General features: G+C 79.5%; 1 protein-coding gene across 1 annotated transcript in view; it reads left to right on the top strand.

Moving 5' to 3' along the window:
• Nucleotides 1-20,919, top strand: part of RHAG (Rh associated glycoprotein) — a 44,053-nt gene that overhangs the window by 20,778 nt on the left and 2,356 nt on the right. The window contains exons 7-8 of the mRNA XM_048506807.1: nt 3,091-3,212; nt 20,596-20,712. Of these exons, the coding sequence (XP_048362764.1) occupies nt 3,091-3,212; nt 20,596-20,712 (239 nt within the window). The remainder of the gene's footprint in view (nt 1-3,090; nt 3,213-20,595; nt 20,713-20,919) is intronic.

The following is a 20,919-nucleotide window of genomic DNA, read 5'->3' on the forward strand; positions in this document are numbered from 1 at the left end:
TCACCACCTCCTGTGGCAGCATATTCCAAACACCAATCACACGTCGTGTGAAGAAGTGTTTCCTTTTATTAGTCCTAATTCTTCCCCCCAGCATTTTCAATGGATGCCCCCTGGTTCTAGTATTGTGAGAAAGAGAGAAAAATTTCTCTCTGTTAACATTTTCTACCCCATGCATAATTTTATAGACTTCAATCATATCCCCCCTCAGCCGCCTCCTCTCCAAACTAAAGAGTCCCAAACGCTGCAGCCTCTCCTCATAGGGAAGGTGCTCCAGTCCCTCAATCATCCTCGTTGCCATTCTCTGCACTTTTTCTATCTCTTCAATATCCTTTTTGAGATGTGGCGACCAGAACTGAACACAGTACTCCAAGTACGGTCGCACCACTGCTTTATATAAGGGCATGACAATCTTTGCAGTTTTATTATCAATTCCTTTCCTAATGATCCCCAGCATAGAGTTTGCCTTTTTCACAGCTGCCATGCACTGAGTTGACATTCCCATGGAACTATCAACTAAGACGCCCAAATCCCTTTCCTGGTCTGTGACTGATAGCACTGACCCTTGTAGCGTGTATGTGAAGTTTGGATTTGGTCTAGATGGTACAGACAACTGTTCCCCACATCTAAGGTTCAAAAGTATTTATTAAAAATAAAATGGTGACAAGGATGTTTTAGAACTACACCAGATCAAGGAAGGGTTTCCAAAACAAAGGAGATATAAACGCAATTCCTCTATCCCTCTCTTTAGACATACCCTAGCAGCTGTTAAAATAGGGTAGGCTCTTAAACTTGGAAGGTTACAATCCTCACAGAGTTTGCATTACCTGGAAGGCTGGGTCAGCTCCCTAAGCAAGCACATGGTCCAAAATGGCTGCTCTCTCTAGAGCCCAGGCAAGAGCTCTGCTCCCTTCAGTGGCCCAGCAGAAAGAGACCTCACCTCGCCCCTCTGTTCCCAGCAGTTTTATCAGTTCCCCGACTCCACCCCTCTCTCAGGTCAGTCTGGGTTATCTTTTCCCCTCTGCTAAAAGAGAGCCAGAGATGAGGAGAGAAAGCCATTCTTAGCCATTCCAAACTTGAGGATGAGGATGAACTCTTAGCCTACGTTTCAGTAACTAGCTTCGCTTTTCTAAGGCCCCTTCCGCACACACAGAATAATGCACTTTCAATCCACTTCCACAATTGTTTGCAAGTGGATTTTGCAATCCTGCACAGTAAAATCCAGCTGCAAGGTGAATTGAAAATGCATTATTCTGCGTGTGCGGAAGGGGCCTAAGCATCATTCAGAGCAGCCTCTGAAACATCACCTTGTTCGTCTTTTTCTTCAATTCTTAGGGAGGGTATCACTATTTTCGGAATGAATGAATGAATGAATGAATGAATGAGCGAGCGAGCGAGCGAGCGAGCAAGTGAACGAACGAACGAACGAGCGAACAAAGGAATGAACAAAGGTATTACCCTGTTTCCCTGAATATAAGACATCCCCTGAAAATAAGACGTAGTAGAGGTTTTGCTGAAGTGCGAAATATAAGGCATCCCCCGAAAGTAAGACATAGCAAAGTTTTTGTTTGGAAGCATGCCTGACGAACAGAATACAGAAAAATAAGACATCCCCTGAAAATAAGACATAGCGCATCTTTGGGAGCAAAAATTAATATAAGACACTGTCTTATTTTCGGGGAAACACGGTATTAAACCACTAAAAGAAGTTCCGGGGGTTTTTCCTCTCTTTGCAGCTGTATCTATTTTGGCCCTGTCAAATAAATCAATGCTAACTGTGCACATTAGATAATGTAATTTTGCATCCAGATGTGCAGATGCTTGTCTGGTGAATAACCACCGGACACGTCTTGGAATTAAAATGGACCGCAGCCCTTTTTATTATTAACAACATCCTTAAGGCAGAAGCTGGGCCATCAAGAGGATCACATCCGGTCAGCAGCCGGTCAGCACCCCTGGCTGACCCTGGCAACAACCCCAGTCCCTATTGTGGAGGACAGAGAGGTATAGGGCCATCAAGGTGCCCGCCCTTTGTGGCCTCCTAACTGCTGGGGTGTCAGGCTCAAATTGCAGAGGCCTCCGCGGCATGCGGCATGAGCCCGCCTCTCCCCAAGCCTCTTAAGGAGGCCCCCAACCGCCAGTAGGTGTCAGGATGCCTAGTGGGTGCTGGGAGCTTTGGGGGGATGGGCATTACAATCAGTGTGACTCTTTCTAGCTGTTTTCACCACCAGGTGCTGACCAAGGTCAGCTCCAACGGATTCTTGCTCTTATCAAACTGTCTGCATATCTTGCTGTTCTGTTCACATGGGGTGGGGAGTGGATCTTCAGTTGATATTACTGCTGTTTGCACGGGGAAAAGTCAATTCTGGCTTTTCCAAGCTGTCCTCTGGATGAATCTGTTCTCTACAAGGTGTTGTTTCAATCCATGAGGATCTGATAGTAGGTCCATCGCGTAAGCTCGGCCTCCCCACAAGGAGGTGCTCCTCTGCCCAAACCACCAGGGCTGCGACAAATACGGCAGCCACCCAACCCTTTAAAATTGGGGAGGGCGGGTGGGTCAGTTTTGCTCCAGGCGTCGAAAGAGGCCGGAGCAACCACATGCTGCCTAATATATAGGGAGCGTGCTCCACCCTTTCCAACTCATGCGCATCACGCGATCGGGGCCAGGTGTGGCTCATCCGCCCAGCCAGCCGAGGGCACGCATGCTCACTGCTCCAGAGCTCTGCTTGTGCCCTTCCCCCCGTCGCAATTACGGCCTAGTTGATTCTAGAGCCGATATTTATTAGGTTAGGTTCATGTCACAGCACAACATTGTATTAACAAACCCAACAACATTTGCCCTGAGGATCTTGCAGCGTGCTCCTAAAATATGAATTAAATCAGCACCGTGCATCTTATATAAACAGGCTAATTTATCAGTAAGATACCACCAAAGATGTATTTTCAAAGCGTTTTGTTTTAGAGCCATAGAAACTGGATTTGGAATTGGTAGAAGTTGCAGCCCGTATTTTCTTTCATAATGTAACTATTTTAAAGAATTTTTACTTACTGGGAAAAAGCACCATATAGCTGATCTCGTTTCCTGCCTTTCAGCCAATTGTTGCTTCATTCCTGAGAATTGAAGACACCTGCGGAGTCCACAACCTGCACGGCTTACCTGGCATTCTCGGGGGCATTGCAAGCATAATTGCTGCTGCAGTACAGGTTAACACAGAGTGAGTTTTAAATATCTTTTGCTTAGCCATAAAATACCTTGGGCCTTCTTGCACAAATCACCTAAAACGTTTCTAAAATGTGTTCAATCCCCTCTTTACAACGACGTATGTCCGCACTCAGCTCCTCAAAACGATCCCTGGCCACCATTACATGATTTTAAATGGGGTTGGTTTTAACATATATAGAGCCACTATTTAATGATTTATTTAAATCCTGATATTACTGATTTTATGTGTGCTCTATCCGTTTGTTTTATTTACCGCCCTGAGCCCTCCGGGGGAGGGCGGTTTATAAATGTAAATATAAATAATATTAATATATTAATAACAATAGTAATAGTATTACTATTACTATTACTATTACTATTACTATTACTATTACTATTAATAGCAATAGCAATAGCAATAGCAATAGCATTAATATTAATATTAATAATATTATTAATATTACTATTACTATTACTATTACTATTACTATTAATATTACTATTACTATTAATATTATTAATATTACTATTAATATCACTATCACTATCACTATCACTATCAATATTAATAATATTACTATTACTATTAATAATAATAATAATAATAATAATAATTATTATTATTATTATTATTATTATTATTATTATTATTATTATTATACACATAACAACACAGCACAAGTGTCTGGAATTCATCTCTGAATATCGAGTTGTGGGGGGGGGGGGGGGTGGGGGGGGGGGGGGGTGGGGGGGGGGGGGGGTGGGGGGGGGGGGGGGTGGGGGGGGGGGGGGGTGGGGGGGGGGGGGGGTGGGGGGGGGGGGGGGTGGGGGGGGGGGGGGGTGGGGGGGGGGGGGGGTGGGGGGGGGGGGGGGTGGGGGGGGGGGGGGGTGGGGGGGGGGGGGGGTGGGGGGGGGGGGGGGTGGGGGGGGGGGGGGGTGGGGGGGGGGGGGGGTGGGGGGGGGGGGGGGTGGGGGGGGGGGGGGGTGGGGGGGGGGGGGGGTGGGGGGGGGGGGGGGTGGGGGGGGGGGGGGGTGGGGGGGGGGGGGGGTGGGGGGGGGGGGGGGTGGGGGGGGGGGGGGGTGGGGGGGGGGGGGGGTGGGGGGGGGGGGGGGTGGGGGGGGGGGGGGGTGGGGGGGGGGGGGGGTGGGGGGGGGGGGGGGTGGGGGGGGGGGGGGGTGGGGGGGGGGGGGGGTGGGGGGGGGGGGGGGTGGGGGGGGGGGGGGGTGGGGGGGGGGGGGGGTGGGGGGGGGGGGGGGTGGGGGGGGGGGGGGGTGGGGGGGGGGGGGGGTGGGGGGGGGGGGGGGTGGGGGGGGGGGGGGGTGGGGGGGGGGGGGGGTGGGGGGGGGGGGGGGTGGGGGGGGGGGGGGGTGGGGGGGGGGGGGGGTGGGGGGGGGGGGGGGTGGGGGGGGGGGGGGGTGGGGGGGGGGGGGGGTGGGGGGGGGGGGGGGTGGGGGGGGGGGGGGGTGGGGGGGGGGGGGGGTGGGGGGGGGGGGGGGTGGGGGGGGGGGGGGGTGGGGGGGGGGGGGGGTGGGGGGGGGGGGGGGTGGGGGGGGGGGGGGGTGGGGGGGGGGGGGGGTGGGGGGGGGGGGGGGTGGGGGGGGGGGGGGGTGGGGGGGGGGGGGGGTGGGGGGGGGGGGGGGTGGGGGGGGGGGGGGGTGGGGGGGGGGGGGGGTGGGGGGGGGGGGGGGTGGGGGGGGGGGGGGGTGGGGGGGGGGGGGGGTGGGGGGGGGGGGGGGTGGGGGGGGGGGGGGGTGGGGGGGGGGGGGGGTGGGGGGGGGGGGGGGTGGGGGGGGGGGGGGGTGGGGGGGGGGGGGGGTGGGGGGGGGGGGGGGTGGGGGGGGGGGGGGGTGGGGGGGGGGGGGGGTGGGGGGGGGGGGGGGTGGGGGGGGGGGGGGGTGGGGGGGGGGGGGGGTGGGGGGGGGGGGGGGTGGGGGGGGGGGGGGGTGGGGGGGGGGGGGGGTGGGGGGGGGGGGGGGTGGGGGGGGGGGGGGGTGGGGGGGGGGGGGGGTGGGGGGGGGGGGGGGTGGGGGGGGGGGGGGGTGGGGGGGGGGGGGGGTGGGGGGGGGGGGGGGTGGGGGGGGGGGGGGGTGGGGGGGGGGGGGGGTGGGGGGGGGGGGGGGTGGGGGGGGGGGGGGGTGGGGGGGGGGGGGGGTGGGGGGGGGGGGGGGTGGGGGGGGGGGGGGGTGGGGGGGGGGGGGGGTGGGGGGGGGGGGGGGTGGGGGGGGGGGGGGGTGGGGGGGGGGGGGGGTGGGGGGGGGGGGGGGTGGGGGGGGGGGGGGGTGGGGGGGGGGGGGGGTGGGGGGGGGGGGGGGTGGGGGGGGGGGGGGGTGGGGGGGGGGGGGGGTGGGGGGGGGGGGGGGTGGGGGGGGGGGGGGGTGGGGGGGGGGGGGGGTGGGGGGGGGGGGGGGTGGGGGGGGGGGGGGGTGGGGGGGGGGGGGGGTGGGGGGGGGGGGGGGTGGGGGGGGGGGGGGGTGGGGGGGGGGGGGGGTGGGGGGGGGGGGGGGTGGGGGGGGGGGGGGGTGGGGGGGGGGGGGGGTGGGGGGGGGGGGGGGTGGGGGGGGGGGGGGGTGGGGGGGGGGGGGGGTGGGGGGGGGGGGGGGTGGGGGGGGGGGGGGGTGGGGGGGGGGGGGGGTGGGGGGGGGGGGGGGTGGGGGGGGGGGGGGGTGGGGGGGGGGGGGGGTGGGGGGGGGGGGGGGTGGGGGGGGGGGGGGGTGGGGGGGGGGGGGGGTGGGGGGGGGGGGGGGTGGGGGGGGGGGGGGGTGGGGGGGGGGGGGGGTGGGGGGGGGGGGGGGTGGGGGGGGGGGGGGGTGGGGGGGGGGGGGGGTGGGGGGGGGGGGGGGTGGGGGGGGGGGGGGGTGGGGGGGGGGGGGGGTGGGGGGGGGGGGGGGTGGGGGGGGGGGGGGGTGGGGGGGGGGGGGGGTGGGGGGGGGGGGGGGTGGGGGGGGGGGGGGGTGGGGGGGGGGGGGGGTGGGGGGGGGGGGGGGTGGGGGGGGGGGGGGGTGGGGGGGGGGGGGGGTGGGGGGGGGGGGGGGTGGGGGGGGGGGGGGGTGGGGGGGGGGGGGGGTGGGGGGGGGGGGGGGTGGGGGGGGGGGGGGGTGGGGGGGGGGGGGGGTGGGGGGGGGGGGGGGTGGGGGGGGGGGGGGGTGGGGGGGGGGGGGGGTGGGGGGGGGGGGGGGTGGGGGGGGGGGGGGGTGGGGGGGGGGGGGGGTGGGGGGGGGGGGGGGTGGGGGGGGGGGGGGGTGGGGGGGGGGGGGGGTGGGGGGGGGGGGGGGTGGGGGGGGGGGGGGGTGGGGGGGGGGGGGGGTGGGGGGGGGGGGGGGTGGGGGGGGGGGGGGGTGGGGGGGGGGGGGGGTGGGGGGGGGGGGGGGTGGGGGGGGGGGGGGGTGGGGGGGGGGGGGGGTGGGGGGGGGGGGGGGTGGGGGGGGGGGGGGGTGGGGGGGGGGGGGGGTGGGGGGGGGGGGGGGTGGGGGGGGGGGGGGGTGGGGGGGGGGGGGGGTGGGGGGGGGGGGGGGTGGGGGGGGGGGGGGGTGGGGGGGGGGGGGGGTGGGGGGGGGGGGGGGTGGGGGGGGGGGGGGGTGGGGGGGGGGGGGGGTGGGGGGGGGGGGGGGTGGGGGGGGGGGGGGGTGGGGGGGGGGGGGGGTGGGGGGGGGGGGGGGTGGGGGGGGGGGGGGGTGGGGGGGGGGGGGGGTGGGGGGGGGGGGGGGTGGGGGGGGGGGGGGGTGGGGGGGGGGGGGGGTGGGGGGGGGGGGGGGTGGGGGGGGGGGGGGGTGGGGGGGGGGGGGGGTGGGGGGGGGGGGGGGTGGGGGGGGGGGGGGGTGGGGGGGGGGGGGGGTGGGGGGGGGGGGGGGTGGGGGGGGGGGGGGGTGGGGGGGGGGGGGGGTGGGGGGGGGGGGGGGTGGGGGGGGGGGGGGGTGGGGGGGGGGGGGGGTGGGGGGGGGGGGGGGTGGGGGGGGGGGGGGGTGGGGGGGGGGGGGGGTGGGGGGGGGGGGGGGTGGGGGGGGGGGGGGGTGGGGGGGGGGGGGGGTGGGGGGGGGGGGGGGTGGGGGGGGGGGGGGGTGGGGGGGGGGGGGGGTGGGGGGGGGGGGGGGTGGGGGGGGGGGGGGGTGGGGGGGGGGGGGGGTGGGGGGGGGGGGGGGTGGGGGGGGGGGGGGGTGGGGGGGGGGGGGGGTGGGGGGGGGGGGGGGTGGGGGGGGGGGGGGGTGGGGGGGGGGGGGGGTGGGGGGGGGGGGGGGTGGGGGGGGGGGGGGGTGGGGGGGGGGGGGGGTGGGGGGGGGGGGGGGTGGGGGGGGGGGGGGGTGGGGGGGGGGGGGGGTGGGGGGGGGGGGGGGTGGGGGGGGGGGGGGGTGGGGGGGGGGGGGGGTGGGGGGGGGGGGGGGTGGGGGGGGGGGGGGGTGGGGGGGGGGGGGGGTGGGGGGGGGGGGGGGTGGGGGGGGGGGGGGGTGGGGGGGGGGGGGGGTGGGGGGGGGGGGGGGTGGGGGGGGGGGGGGGTGGGGGGGGGGGGGGGTGGGGGGGGGGGGGGGTGGGGGGGGGGGGGGGTGGGGGGGGGGGGGGGTGGGGGGGGGGGGGGGTGGGGGGGGGGGGGGGTGGGGGGGGGGGGGGGTGGGGGGGGGGGGGGGTGGGGGGGGGGGGGGGTGGGGGGGGGGGGGGGTGGGGGGGGGGGGGGGTGGGGGGGGGGGGGGGTGGGGGGGGGGGGGGGTGGGGGGGGGGGGGGGTGGGGGGGGGGGGGGGTGGGGGGGGGGGGGGGTGGGGGGGGGGGGGGGTGGGGGGGGGGGGGGGTGGGGGGGGGGGGGGGTGGGGGGGGGGGGGGGTGGGGGGGGGGGGGGGTGGGGGGGGGGGGGGGTGGGGGGGGGGGGGGGTGGGGGGGGGGGGGGGTGGGGGGGGGGGGGGGTGGGGGGGGGGGGGGGTGGGGGGGGGGGGGGGTGGGGGGGGGGGGGGGTGGGGGGGGGGGGGGGTGGGGGGGGGGGGGGGTGGGGGGGGGGGGGGGTGGGGGGGGGGGGGGGTGGGGGGGGGGGGGGGTGGGGGGGGGGGGGGGTGGGGGGGGGGGGGGGTGGGGGGGGGGGGGGGTGGGGGGGGGGGGGGGTGGGGGGGGGGGGGGGTGGGGGGGGGGGGGGGTGGGGGGGGGGGGGGGTGGGGGGGGGGGGGGGTGGGGGGGGGGGGGGGTGGGGGGGGGGGGGGGTGGGGGGGGGGGGGGGTGGGGGGGGGGGGGGGTGGGGGGGGGGGGGGGTGGGGGGGGGGGGGGGTGGGGGGGGGGGGGGGTGGGGGGGGGGGGGGGTGGGGGGGGGGGGGGGTGGGGGGGGGGGGGGGTGGGGGGGGGGGGGGGTGGGGGGGGGGGGGGGTGGGGGGGGGGGGGGGTGGGGGGGGGGGGGGGTGGGGGGGGGGGGGGGTGGGGGGGGGGGGGGGTGGGGGGGGGGGGGGGTGGGGGGGGGGGGGGGTGGGGGGGGGGGGGGGTGGGGGGGGGGGGGGGTGGGGGGGGGGGGGGGTGGGGGGGGGGGGGGGTGGGGGGGGGGGGGGGTGGGGGGGGGGGGGGGTGGGGGGGGGGGGGGGTGGGGGGGGGGGGGGGTGGGGGGGGGGGGGGGTGGGGGGGGGGGGGGGTGGGGGGGGGGGGGGGTGGGGGGGGGGGGGGGTGGGGGGGGGGGGGGGTGGGGGGGGGGGGGGGTGGGGGGGGGGGGGGGTGGGGGGGGGGGGGGGTGGGGGGGGGGGGGGGTGGGGGGGGGGGGGGGTGGGGGGGGGGGGGGGTGGGGGGGGGGGGGGGTGGGGGGGGGGGGGGGTGGGGGGGGGGGGGGGTGGGGGGGGGGGGGGGTGGGGGGGGGGGGGGGTGGGGGGGGGGGGGGGTGGGGGGGGGGGGGGGTGGGGGGGGGGGGGGGTGGGGGGGGGGGGGGGTGGGGGGGGGGGGGGGTGGGGGGGGGGGGGGGTGGGGGGGGGGGGGGGTGGGGGGGGGGGGGGGTGGGGGGGGGGGGGGGTGGGGGGGGGGGGGGGTGGGGGGGGGGGGGGGTGGGGGGGGGGGGGGGTGGGGGGGGGGGGGGGTGGGGGGGGGGGGGGGTGGGGGGGGGGGGGGGTGGGGGGGGGGGGGGGTGGGGGGGGGGGGGGGTGGGGGGGGGGGGGGGTGGGGGGGGGGGGGGGTGGGGGGGGGGGGGGGTGGGGGGGGGGGGGGGTGGGGGGGGGGGGGGGTGGGGGGGGGGGGGGGTGGGGGGGGGGGGGGGTGGGGGGGGGGGGGGGTGGGGGGGGGGGGGGGTGGGGGGGGGGGGGGGTGGGGGGGGGGGGGGGTGGGGGGGGGGGGGGGTGGGGGGGGGGGGGGGTGGGGGGGGGGGGGGGTGGGGGGGGGGGGGGGTGGGGGGGGGGGGGGGTGGGGGGGGGGGGGGGTGGGGGGGGGGGGGGGTGGGGGGGGGGGGGGGTGGGGGGGGGGGGGGGTGGGGGGGGGGGGGGGTGGGGGGGGGGGGGGGTGGGGGGGGGGGGGGGTGGGGGGGGGGGGGGGTGGGGGGGGGGGGGGGTGGGGGGGGGGGGGGGTGGGGGGGGGGGGGGGTGGGGGGGGGGGGGGGTGGGGGGGGGGGGGGGTGGGGGGGGGGGGGGGTGGGGGGGGGGGGGGGTGGGGGGGGGGGGGGGTGGGGGGGGGGGGGGGTGGGGGGGGGGGGGGGTGGGGGGGGGGGGGGGTGGGGGGGGGGGGGGGTGGGGGGGGGGGGGGGTGGGGGGGGGGGGGGGTGGGGGGGGGGGGGGGTGGGGGGGGGGGGGGGTGGGGGGGGGGGGGGGTGGGGGGGGGGGGGGGTGGGGGGGGGGGGGGGTGGGGGGGGGGGGGGGTGGGGGGGGGGGGGGGTGGGGGGGGGGGGGGGTGGGGGGGGGGGGGGGTGGGGGGGGGGGGGGGTGGGGGGGGGGGGGGGTGGGGGGGGGGGGGGGTGGGGGGGGGGGGGGGTGGGGGGGGGGGGGGGTGGGGGGGGGGGGGGGTGGGGGGGGGGGGGGGTGGGGGGGGGGGGGGGTGGGGGGGGGGGGGGGTGGGGGGGGGGGGGGGTGGGGGGGGGGGGGGGTGGGGGGGGGGGGGGGTGGGGGGGGGGGGGGGTGGGGGGGGGGGGGGGTGGGGGGGGGGGGGGGTGGGGGGGGGGGGGGGTGGGGGGGGGGGGGGGTGGGGGGGGGGGGGGGTGGGGGGGGGGGGGGGTGGGGGGGGGGGGGGGTGGGGGGGGGGGGGGGTGGGGGGGGGGGGGGGTGGGGGGGGGGGGGGGTGGGGGGGGGGGGGGGTGGGGGGGGGGGGGGGTGGGGGGGGGGGGGGGTGGGGGGGGGGGGGGGTGGGGGGGGGGGGGGGTGGGGGGGGGGGGGGGTGGGGGGGGGGGGGGGTGGGGGGGGGGGGGGGTGGGGGGGGGGGGGGGTGGGGGGGGGGGGGGGTGGGGGGGGGGGGGGGTGGGGGGGGGGGGGGGTGGGGGGGGGGGGGGGTGGGGGGGGGGGGGGGTGGGGGGGGGGGGGGGTGGGGGGGGGGGGGGGTGGGGGGGGGGGGGGGTGGGGGGGGGGGGGGGTGGGGGGGGGGGGGGGTGGGGGGGGGGGGGGGTGGGGGGGGGGGGGGGTGGGGGGGGGGGGGGGTGGGGGGGGGGGGGGGTGGGGGGGGGGGGGGGTGGGGGGGGGGGGGGGTGGGGGGGGGGGGGGGTGGGGGGGGGGGGGGGTGGGGGGGGGGGGGGGTGGGGGGGGGGGGGGGTGGGGGGGGGGGGGGGTGGGGGGGGGGGGGGGTGGGGGGGGGGGGGGGTGGGGGGGGGGGGGGGTGGGGGGGGGGGGGGGTGGGGGGGGGGGGGGGTGGGGGGGGGGGGGGGTGGGGGGGGGGGGGGGTGGGGGGGGGGGGGGGTGGGGGGGGGGGGGGGTGGGGGGGGGGGGGGGTGGGGGGGGGGGGGGGTGGGGGGGGGGGGGGGTGGGGGGGGGGGGGGGTGGGGGGGGGGGGGGGTGGGGGGGGGGGGGGGTGGGGGGGGGGGGGGGTGGGGGGGGGGGGGGGTGGGGGGGGGGGGGGGTGGGGGGGGGGGGGGGTGGGGGGGGGGGGGGGTGGGGGGGGGGGGGGGTGGGGGGGGGGGGGGGTGGGGGGGGGGGGGGGTGGGGGGGGGGGGGGGTGGGGGGGGGGGGGGGTGGGGGGGGGGGGGGGTGGGGGGGGGGGGGGGTGGGGGGGGGGGGGGGTGGGGGGGGGGGGGGGTGGGGGGGGGGGGGGGTGGGGGGGGGGGGGGGTGGGGGGGGGGGGGGGTGGGGGGGGGGGGGGGTGGGGGGGGGGGGGGGTGGGGGGGGGGGGGGGTGGGGGGGGGGGGGGGTGGGGGGGGGGGGGGGTGGGGGGGGGGGGGGGTGGGGGGGGGGGGGGGTGGGGGGGGGGGGGGGTGGGGGGGGGGGGGGGTGGGGGGGGGGGGGGGTGGGGGGGGGGGGGGGTGGGGGGGGGGGGGGGTGGGGGGGGGGGGGGGTGGGGGGGGGGGGGGGTGGGGGGGGGGGGGGGTGGGGGGGGGGGGGGGTGGGGGGGGGGGGGGGTGGGGGGGGGGGGGGGTGGGGGGGGGGGGGGGTGGGGGGGGGGGGGGGTGGGGGGGGGGGGGGGTGGGGGGGGGGGGGGGTGGGGGGGGGGGGGGGTGGGGGGGGGGGGGGGTGGGGGGGGGGGGGGGTGGGGGGGGGGGGGGGTGGGGGGGGGGGGGGGTGGGGGGGGGGGGGGGTGGGGGGGGGGGGGGGTGGGGGGGGGGGGGGGTGGGGGGGGGGGGGGGTGGGGGGGGGGGGGGGTGGGGGGGGGGGGGGGTGGGGGGGGGGGGGGGTGGGGGGGGGGGGGGGTGGGGGGGGGGGGGGGTGGGGGGGGGGGGGGGTGGGGGGGGGGGGGGGTGGGGGGGGGGGGGGGTGGGGGGGGGGGGGGGTGGGGGGGGGGGGGGGTGGGGGGGGGGGGGGGTGGGGGGGGGGGGGGGTGGGGGGGGGGGGGGGTGGGGGGGGGGGGGGGTGGGGGGGGGGGGGGGTGGGGGGGGGGGGGGGTGGGGGGGGGGGGGGGTGGGGGGGGGGGGGGGTGGGGGGGGGGGGGGGTGGGGGGGGGGGGGGGTGGGGGGGGGGGGGGGTGGGGGGGGGGGGGGGTGGGGGGGGGGGGGGGTGGGGGGGGGGGGGGGTGGGGGGGGGGGGGGGTGGGGGGGGGGGGGGGTGGGGGGGGGGGGGGGTGGGGGGGGGGGGGGGTGGGGGGGGGGGGGGGTGGGGGGGGGGGGGGGTGGGGGGGGGGGGGGGTGGGGGGGGGGGGGGGTGGGGGGGGGGGGGGGTGGGGGGGGGGGGGGGTGGGGGGGGGGGGGGGTGGGGGGGGGGGGGGGTGGGGGGGGGGGGGGGTGGGGGGGGGGGGGGGTGGGGGGGGGGGGGGGTGGGGGGGGGGGGGGGTGGGGGGGGGGGGGGGTGGGGGGGGGGGGGGGTGGGGGGGGGGGGGGGTGGGGGGGGGGGGGGGTGGGGGGGGGGGGGGGTGGGGGGGGGGGGGGGTGGGGGGGGGGGGGGGTGGGGGGGGGGGGGGGTGGGGGGGGGGGGGGGTGGGGGGGGGGGGGGGTGGGGGGGGGGGGGGGTGGGGGGGGGGGGGGGTGGGGGGGGGGGGGGGTGGGGGGGGGGGGGGGTGGGGGGGGGGGGGGGTGGGGGGGGGGGGGGGTGGGGGGGGGGGGGGGTGGGGGGGGGGGGGGGTGGGGGGGGGGGGGGGTGGGGGGGGGGGGGGGTGGGGGGGGGGGGGGGTGGGGGGGGGGGGGGGTGGGGGGGGGGGGGGGTGGGGGGGGGGGGGGGTGGGGGGGGGGGGGGGTGGGGGGGGGGGGGGGTGGGGGGGGGGGGGGGTGGGGGGGGGGGGGGGTGGGGGGGGGGGGGGGTGGGGGGGGGGGGGGGTGGGGGGGGGGGGGGGTGGGGGGGGGGGGGGGTGGGGGGGGGGGGGGGTGGGGGGGGGGGGGGGTGGGGGGGGGGGGGGGTGGGGGGGGGGGGGGGTGGGGGGGGGGGGGGGTGGGGGGGGGGGGGGGTGGGGGGGGGGGGGGGTGGGGGGGGGGGGGGGTGGGGGGGGGGGGGGGTGGGGGGGGGGGGGGGTGGGGGGGGGGGGGGGTGGGGGGGGGGGGGGGTGGGGGGGGGGGGGGGTGGGGGGGGGGGGGGGTGGGGGGGGGGGGGGGTGGGGGGGGGGGGGGGTGGGGGGGGGGGGGGGTGGGGGGGGGGGGGGGTGGGGGGGGGGGGGGGTGGGGGGGGGGGGGGGTGGGGGGGGGGGGGGGTGGGGGGGGGGGGGGGTGGGGGGGGGGGGGGGTGGGGGGGGGGGGGGGTGGGGGGGGGGGGGGGTGGGGGGGGGGGGGGGTGGGGGGGGGGGGGGGTGGGGGGGGGGGGGGGTGGGGGGGGGGGGGGGTGGGGGGGGGGGGGGGTGGGGGGGGGGGGGGGTGGGGGGGGGGGGGGGTGGGGGGGGGGGGGGGTGGGGGGGGGGGGGGGTGGGGGGGGGGGGGGGTGGGGGGGGGGGGGGGTGGGGGGGGGGGGGGGTGGGGGGGGGGGGGGGTGGGGGGGGGGGGGGGTGGGGGGGGGGGGGGGTGGGGGGGGGGGGGGGTGGGGGGGGGGGGGGGTGGGGGGGGGGGGGGGTGGGGGGGGGGGGGGGTGGGGGGGGGGGGGGGTGGGGGGGGGGGGGGGTGGGGGGGGGGGGGGGTGGGGGGGGGGGGGGGTGGGGGGGGGGGGGGGTGGGGGGGGGGGGGGGTGGGGGGGGGGGGGGGTGGGGGGGGGGGGGGGTGGGGGGGGGGGGGGGTGGGGGGGGGGGGGGGTGGGGGGGGGGGGGGGTGGGGGGGGGGGGGGGTGGGGGGGGGGGGGGGTGGGGGGGGGGGGGGGTGGGGGGGGGGGGGGGTGGGGGGGGGGGGGGGTGGGGGGGGGGGGGGGTGGGGGGGGGGGGGGGTGGGGGGGGGGGGGGGTGGGGGGGGGGGGGGGTGGGGGGGGGGGGGGGTGGGGGGGGGGGGGGGTGGGGGGGGGGGGGGGTGGGGGGGGGGGGGGGTGGGGGGGGGGGGGGGTGGGGGGGGGGGGGGGTGGGGGGGGGGGGGGGTGGGGGGGGGGGGGGGTGGGGGGGGGGGGGGGTGGGGGGGGGGGGGGGTGGGGGGGGGGGGGGGTGGGGGGGGGGGGGGGTGGGGGGGGGGGGGGGTGGGGGGGGGGGGGGGTGGGGGGGGGGGGGGGTGGGGGGGGGGGGGGGTGGGGGGGGGGGGGGGTGGGGGGGGGGGGGGGTGGGGGGGGGGGGGGGTGGGGGGGGGGGGGGGTGGGGGGGGGGGGGGGTGGGGGGGGGGGGGGGTGGGGGGGGGGGGGGGTGGGGGGGGGGGGGGGTGGGGGGGGGGGGGGGTGGGGGGGGGGGGGGGTGGGGGGGGGGGGGGGTGGGGGGGGGGGGGGGTGGGGGGGGGGGGGGGTGGGGGGGGGGGGGGGTGGGGGGGGGGGGGGGTGGGGGGGGGGGGGGGTGGGGGGGGGGGGGGGTGGGGGGGGGGGGGGGTGGGGGGGGGGGGGGGTGGGGGGGGGGGGGGGTGGGGGGGGGGGGGGGTGGGGGGGGGGGGGGGTGGGGGGGGGGGGGGGTGGGGGGGGGGGGGGGTGGGGGGGGGGGGGGGTGGGGGGGGGGGGGGGTGGGGGGGGGGGGGGGTGGGGGGGGGGGGGGGTGGGGGGGGGGGGGGGTGGGGGGGGGGGGGGGTGGGGGGGGGGGGGGGTGGGGGGGGGGGGGGGTGGGGGGGGGGGGGGGTGGGGGGGGGGGGGGGTGGGGGGGGGGGGGGGTGGGGGGGGGGGGGGGTGGGGGGGGGGGGGGGTGGGGGGGGGGGGGGGTGGGGGGGGGGGGGGGTGGGGGGGGGGGGGGGTGGGGGGGGGGGGGGGTGGGGGGGGGGGGGGGTGGGGGGGGGGGGGGGTGGGGGGGGGGGGGGGTGGGGGGGGGGGGGGGTGGGGGGGGGGGGGGGTGGGGGGGGGGGGGGGTGGGGGGGGGGGGGGGTGGGGGGGGGGGGGGGTGGGGGGGGGGGGGGGTGGGGGGGGGGGGGGGTGGGGGGGGGGGGGGGTGGGGGGGGGGGGGGGTGGGGGGGGGGGGGGGTGGGGGGGGGGGGGGGTGGGGGGGGGGGGGGGTGGGGGGGGGGGGGGGTGGGGGGGGGGGGGGGTGGGGGGGGGGGGGGGTGGGGGGGGGGGGGGGTGGGGGGGGGGGGGGGTGGGGGGGGGGGGGGGTGGGGGGGGGGGGGGGTGGGGGGGGGGGGGGGTGGGGGGGGGGGGGGGTGGGGGGGGGGGGGGGTGGGGGGGGGGGGGGGTGGGGGGGGGGGGGGGTGGGGGGGGGGGGGGGTGGGGGGGGGGGGGGGTGGGGGGGGGGGGGGGTGGGGGGGGGGGGGGGTGGGGGGGGGGGGGGGTGGGGGGGGGGGGGGGTGGGGGGGGGGGGGGGTGGGGGGGGGGGGGGGTGGGGGGGGGGGGGGGTGGGGGGGGGGGGGGGTGGGGGGGGGGGGGGGTGGGGGGGGGGGGGGGTGGGGGGGGGGGGGGGTGGGGGGGGGGGGGGGTGGGGGGGGGGGGGGGTGGGGGGGGGGGGGGGTGGGGGGGGGGGGGGGTGGGGGGGGGGGGGGGTGGGGGGGGGGGGGGGTGGGGGGGGGGGGGGGTGGGGGGGGGGGGGGGTGGGGGGGGGGGGGGGTGGGGGGGGGGGGGGGTGGGGGGGGGGGGGGGTGGGGGGGGGGGGGGGTGGGGGGGGGGGGGGGTGGGGGGGGGGGGGGGTGGGGGGGGGGGGGGGTGGGGGGGGGGGGGGGTGGGGGGGGGGGGGGGTGGGGGGGGGGGGGGGTGGGGGGGGGGGGGGGTGGGGGGGGGGGGGGGTGGGGGGGGGGGGGGGTGGGGGGGGGGGGGGGTGGGGGGGGGGGGGGGTGGGGGGGGGGGGGGGTGGGGGGGGGGGGGGGTGGGGGGGGGGGGGGGTGGGGGGGGGGGGGGGTGGGGGGGGGGGGGGGTGGGGGGGGGGGGGGGTGGGGGGGGGGGGGGGTGGGGGGGGGGGGGGGTGGGGGGGGGGGGGGGTGGGGGGGGGGGGGGGTGGGGGGGGGGGGGGGTGGGGGGGGGGGGGGGTGGGGGGGGGGGGGGGTGGGGGGGGGGGGGGGTGGGGGGGGGGGGGGGTGGGGGGGGGGGGGGGTGGGGGGGGGGGGGGGTGGGGGGGGGGGGGGGTGGGGGGGGGGGGGGGTGGGGGGGGGGGGGGGTGGGGGGGGGGGGGGGTGGGGGGGGGGGGGGGTGGGGGGGGGGGGGGGTGGGGGGGGGGGGGGGTGGGGGGGGGGGGGGGTGGGGGGGGGGGGGGGTGGGGGGGGGGGGGGGTGGGGGGGGGGGGGGGTGGGGGGGGGGGGGGGTGGGGGGGGGGGGGGGTGGGGGGGGGGGGGGGTGGGGGGGGGGGGGGGTGGGGGGGGGGGGGGGTGGGGGGGGGGGGGGGTGGGGGGGGGGGGGGGTGGGGGGGGGGGGGGGTGGGGGGGGGGGGGGGTGGGGGGGGGGGGGGGTGGGGGGGGGGGGGGGTGGGGGGGGGGGGGGGTGGGGGGGGGGGGGGGTGGGGGGGGGGGGGGGTGGGGGGGGGGGGGGGTGGGGGGGGGGGGGGGTGGGGGGGGGGGGGGGTGGGGGGGGGGGGGGGTGGGGGGGGGGGGGGGTGGGGGGGGGGGGGGGTGGGGGGGGGGGGGGGTGGGGGGGGGGGGGGGTGGGGGGGGGGGGGGGTGGGGGGGGGGGGGGGTGGGGGGGGGGGGGGGTGGGGGGGGGGGGGGGTGGGGGGGGGGGGGGGTGGGGGGGGGGGGGGGTGGGGGGGGGGGGGGGTGGGGGGGGGGGGGGGTGGGGGGGGGGGGGGGTGGGGGGGGGGGGGGGTGGGGGGGGGGGGGGGTGGGGGGGGGGGGGGGTGGGGGGGGGGGGGGGTGGGGGGGGGGGGGGGTGGGGGGGGGGGGGGGTGGGGGGGGGGGGGGGTGGGGGGGGGGGGGGGTGGGGGGGGGGGGGGGTGGGGGGGGGGGGGGGTGGGGGGGGGGGGGGGTGGGGGGGGGGGGGGGTGGGGGGGGGGGGGGGTGGGGGGGGGGGGGGGTGGGGGGGGGGGGGGGTGGGGGGGGGGGGGGGTGGGGGGGGGGGGGGGTGGGGGGGGGGGGGGGTGGGGGGGGGGGGGGGTGGGGGGGGGGGGGGGTGGGGGGGGGGGGGGGTGGGGGGGGGGGGGGGTGGGGGGGGGGGGGGGTGGGGGGGGGGGGGGGTGGGGGGGGGGGGGGGTGGGGGGGGGGGGGGGTGGGGGGGGGGGGGGGTGGGGGGGGGGGGGGGTGGGGGGGGGGGGGGGTGGGGGGGGGGGGGGGTGGGGGGGGGGGGGGGTGGGGGGGGGGGGGGGTGGGGGGGGGGGGGGGTGGGGGGGGGGGGGGGTGGGGGGGGGGGGGGGTGGGGGGGGGGGGGGGTGGGGGGGGGGGGGGGTGGGGGGGGGGGGGGGTGGGGGGGGGGGGGGGTGGGGGGGGGGGGGGGTGGGGGGGGGGGGGGGTGGGGGGGGGGGGGGGTGGGGGGGGGGGGGGGTGGGGGGGGGGGGGGGTGGGGGGGGGGGGGGGTGGGGGGGGGGGGGGGTGGGGGGGGGGGGGGGTGGGGGGGGGGGGGGGTGGGGGGGGGGGGGGGTGGGGGGGGGGGGGGGTGGGGGGGGGGGGGGGTGGGGGGGGGGGGGGGTGGGGGGGGGGGGGGGTGGGGGGGGGGGGGGGTGGGGGGGGGGGGGGGTGGGGGGGGGGGGGGGTGGGGGGGGGGGGGGGTGGGGGGGGGGGGGGGTGGGGGGGGGGGGGGGTGGGGGGGGGGGGGGGTGGGGGGGGGGGGGGGTGGGGGGGGGGGGGGGTGGGGGGGGGGGGGGGTGGGGGGGGGGGGGGGTGGGGGGGGGGGGGGGTGGGGGGGGGGGGGGGTGGGGGGGGGGGGGGGTGGGGGGGGGGGGGGGTGGGGGGGGGGGGGGGTGGGGGGGGGGGGGGGTGGGGGGGGGGGGGGGTGGGGGGGGGGGGGGGTGGGGGGGGGGGGGGGTGGGGGGGGGGGGGGGTGGGGGGGGGGGGGGGTGGGGGGGGGGGGGGGTGGGGGGGGGGGGGGGTGGGGGGGGGGGGGGGTGGGGGGGGGGGGGGGTGGGGGGGGGGGGGGGTGGGGGGGGGGGGGGGTGGGGGGGGGGGGGGGTGGGGGGGGGGGGGGGTGGGGGGGGGGGGGGGTGGGGGGGGGGGGGGGTGGGGGGGGGGGGGGGTGGGGGGGGGGGGGGGTGGGGGGGGGGGGGGGTGGGGGGGGGGGGGGGTGGGGGGGGGGGGGGGTGGGGGGGGGGGGGGGTGGGGGGGGGGGGGGGTGGGGGGGGGGGGGGGTGGGGGGGGGGGGGGGTGGGGGGGGGGGGGGGTGGGGGGGGGGGGGGGTGGGGGGGGGGGGGGGTGGGGGGGGGGGGGGGTGGGGGGGGGGGGGGGTGGGGGGGGGGGGGGGTGGGGGGGGGGGGGGGTGGGGGGGGGGGGGGGTGGGGGGGGGGGGGGGTGGGGGGGGGGGGGGGTGGGGGGGGGGGGGGGTGGGGGGGGGGGGGGGGGGGGCGGGGGGGGGGTGGAGGGGGAGGTGGGGGAGGGTGGGGGGTTGGGGGGGCGTGGGGGGGTGGGGGGGGGAGGGGGGGCGGGGGGGGCGGGGGGGGGGTGGTTGGGGGGAGGGGGGGGGGGGGGGGGGGGGGGGGGGGGGGGGGGGGGGGGGAGGGGGGGGTCGAGGGGGGGAGGGGTGGGGGGGGGGGGGGAAAGGGGGGGGGGGGGGTGGGGGGGGGGGGGGGGGGGGGGGTGTGGGGGGAGGTGGGGGGTGGAACTAGGGAATTCTGGGAGATTGGGGGTGGAGCCTAGGGAATTCTGGGAGATTTGGGGGTGGAGCCTAGGGAGTCGGCATGCCAGCCTCCAGGTGGGGCTTGAGAATCCCATGGAACTGTGTCTGATTTCCGGACTACAGAGATCAACTCTGGTAGAGAAAATGCATGCTTTGGGGGGTAGACTCTATGGCTCTGTACCCCACTGAGATTTCTGTCCTCCTCTAGCTCCACCCCCAAATCTCCAGGACTTCCCCAGCCTGAATCTGCCAGTCCTGCCCCACACCCCTCACTTGTGGCCAGAGAGGACCTGGCAGTCCTACTAGGAAAATCAAGGTTCGAAGACAGGAACTCCAGCAGGACAAAATGCTATGAAGTCCATCCTCCAAAGCAGCTGTTTTTTCAAGAGAACTAATCCCCATAGGCTGGAGTTCAGTTGTTACACCAGGAAATCCCCAGGCCTCACCTGGAGTTGGCACCCTTAGTTCACACTGAGCCAGATGTTAACCTTCTCTCTCAACCTTCCCTCCAAAAGTTCTCCTCAGAGAACAGTAGATGTGTGTAGGATCTCCTGCATCCCAATGAGCCCGTGCTACATCCAAATGGCAATTCACTGCCCCCCCCCACCTCGCTTTGGATTAGGCCATAAATCTCATCCATCATCCAGAATAAGGAATTTAAGAATGCTGGCCTGCACTACAAGGTGGTTGTGCAGTACTAACATAAATGAAGTGCTTTGTAAATCACATGTTAATGCTGATGGCGCAATGTAGATGCTGAGGGAGGGTAGAGATCTGGTAGCAGGTACCTCCTGGAATATGGATTTTGAGAACTGAATGTTGGGAGGGTGGAGTTTGGGGAGGACAGGACATCACTTCTGGCTGATGCTCTAGGAATTTTCCCTCTAACTTCTATAGTAAAGAACATAGAGATGTGTGGTATTGTAGGCTGCTTTGGGGGGGGGGGAAACTGGGGGTAAAAAAAACCCTTAAAATAAATAAAATATGATAAAATATTTTTAAAGAACCAACTATCAGTATCAATATTTATTACGATCAGATGTCAGCAAACAAAACAGCAGATCAGTTGAACAAACTATTGCAATTTAGATTTTAAATATATATATATATATATATATATTAAAAACACAACTGTTTCTAGGCTGTTCTGCCCAGCCAGGAAAATGTTCATAAACGACCTTCGCTTTTTAAGTCTTCCGCAAGCAATAAAATGCAGAAGTTTTATAGTCACTATTACTCAGGTAATTCACATTCCGTGCCAGCACTGCCCACTGAATCACACTGCTCCTCTAGAGGTACCTGTTGCAAAGAGGACTTTAACAACACGTCCTTGGTAAATTTCCAGGCTAACCTTTGCTGGTCCCTTCGCCATTCAGCACCAACTATATACAAGTACCAGTTGGGTAAGGCCCCTTCGTCAAAACTGAGCAATACCTCAGCAAGCTGGGCCAAAGAGATAAGGAGCTCTGGCAGCTAGAGAAGGCGTGGGCACCAAACCACAAGAGCTGTGGGTATTTTCTACCAGTCCCATGCGTTTGAAAGAGCCTAATTTGTAGGGTCCAGGTGGGATTCCCCACAATTCCAGCTCATCTCCAGACCATAGAGATCAGTTCTCCTGGAGAAATTGGCTGTTTTGTAGGGTGGAATCTATGGCCTTGTGTTCCACTGCGATCCTTCTCTTCCTCAGGTTCCACCCCAAATCTGAAGGGGTTTCCCAATCTGGCAACAGCACAACTCCGCATCCCCCGCTGGTGGCCAGGGAGGACCCGGCCTTCCCAACTAAAGGTTTAATCTTAGAGATAAGGTTGACAACCTCACAGAGAGGTTTATAAGCTGCTACCCCCATCAAAAAAGTTTAGAAGTTTAGAAGTTGTTATTTCTGTAAAAAAAGGAGACTGTTATCCAGCAAAATGTTTATGAATTAAGAATAATATATATCGTGAAAGCAAGCCTGGGAGAGCCACGCTTGTTTCAGTAAAACCTGGGTTCTTTTCTCCAATAACTCCAACCA

Source organism: Sphaerodactylus townsendi, linkage group LG01 (assembly GCF_021028975.2).
Source record: "Sphaerodactylus townsendi isolate TG3544 linkage group LG01, MPM_Stown_v2.3, whole genome shotgun sequence".
Lineage (NCBI taxonomy): Eukaryota > Metazoa > Chordata > Lepidosauria > Squamata > Sphaerodactylidae > Sphaerodactylus > Sphaerodactylus townsendi.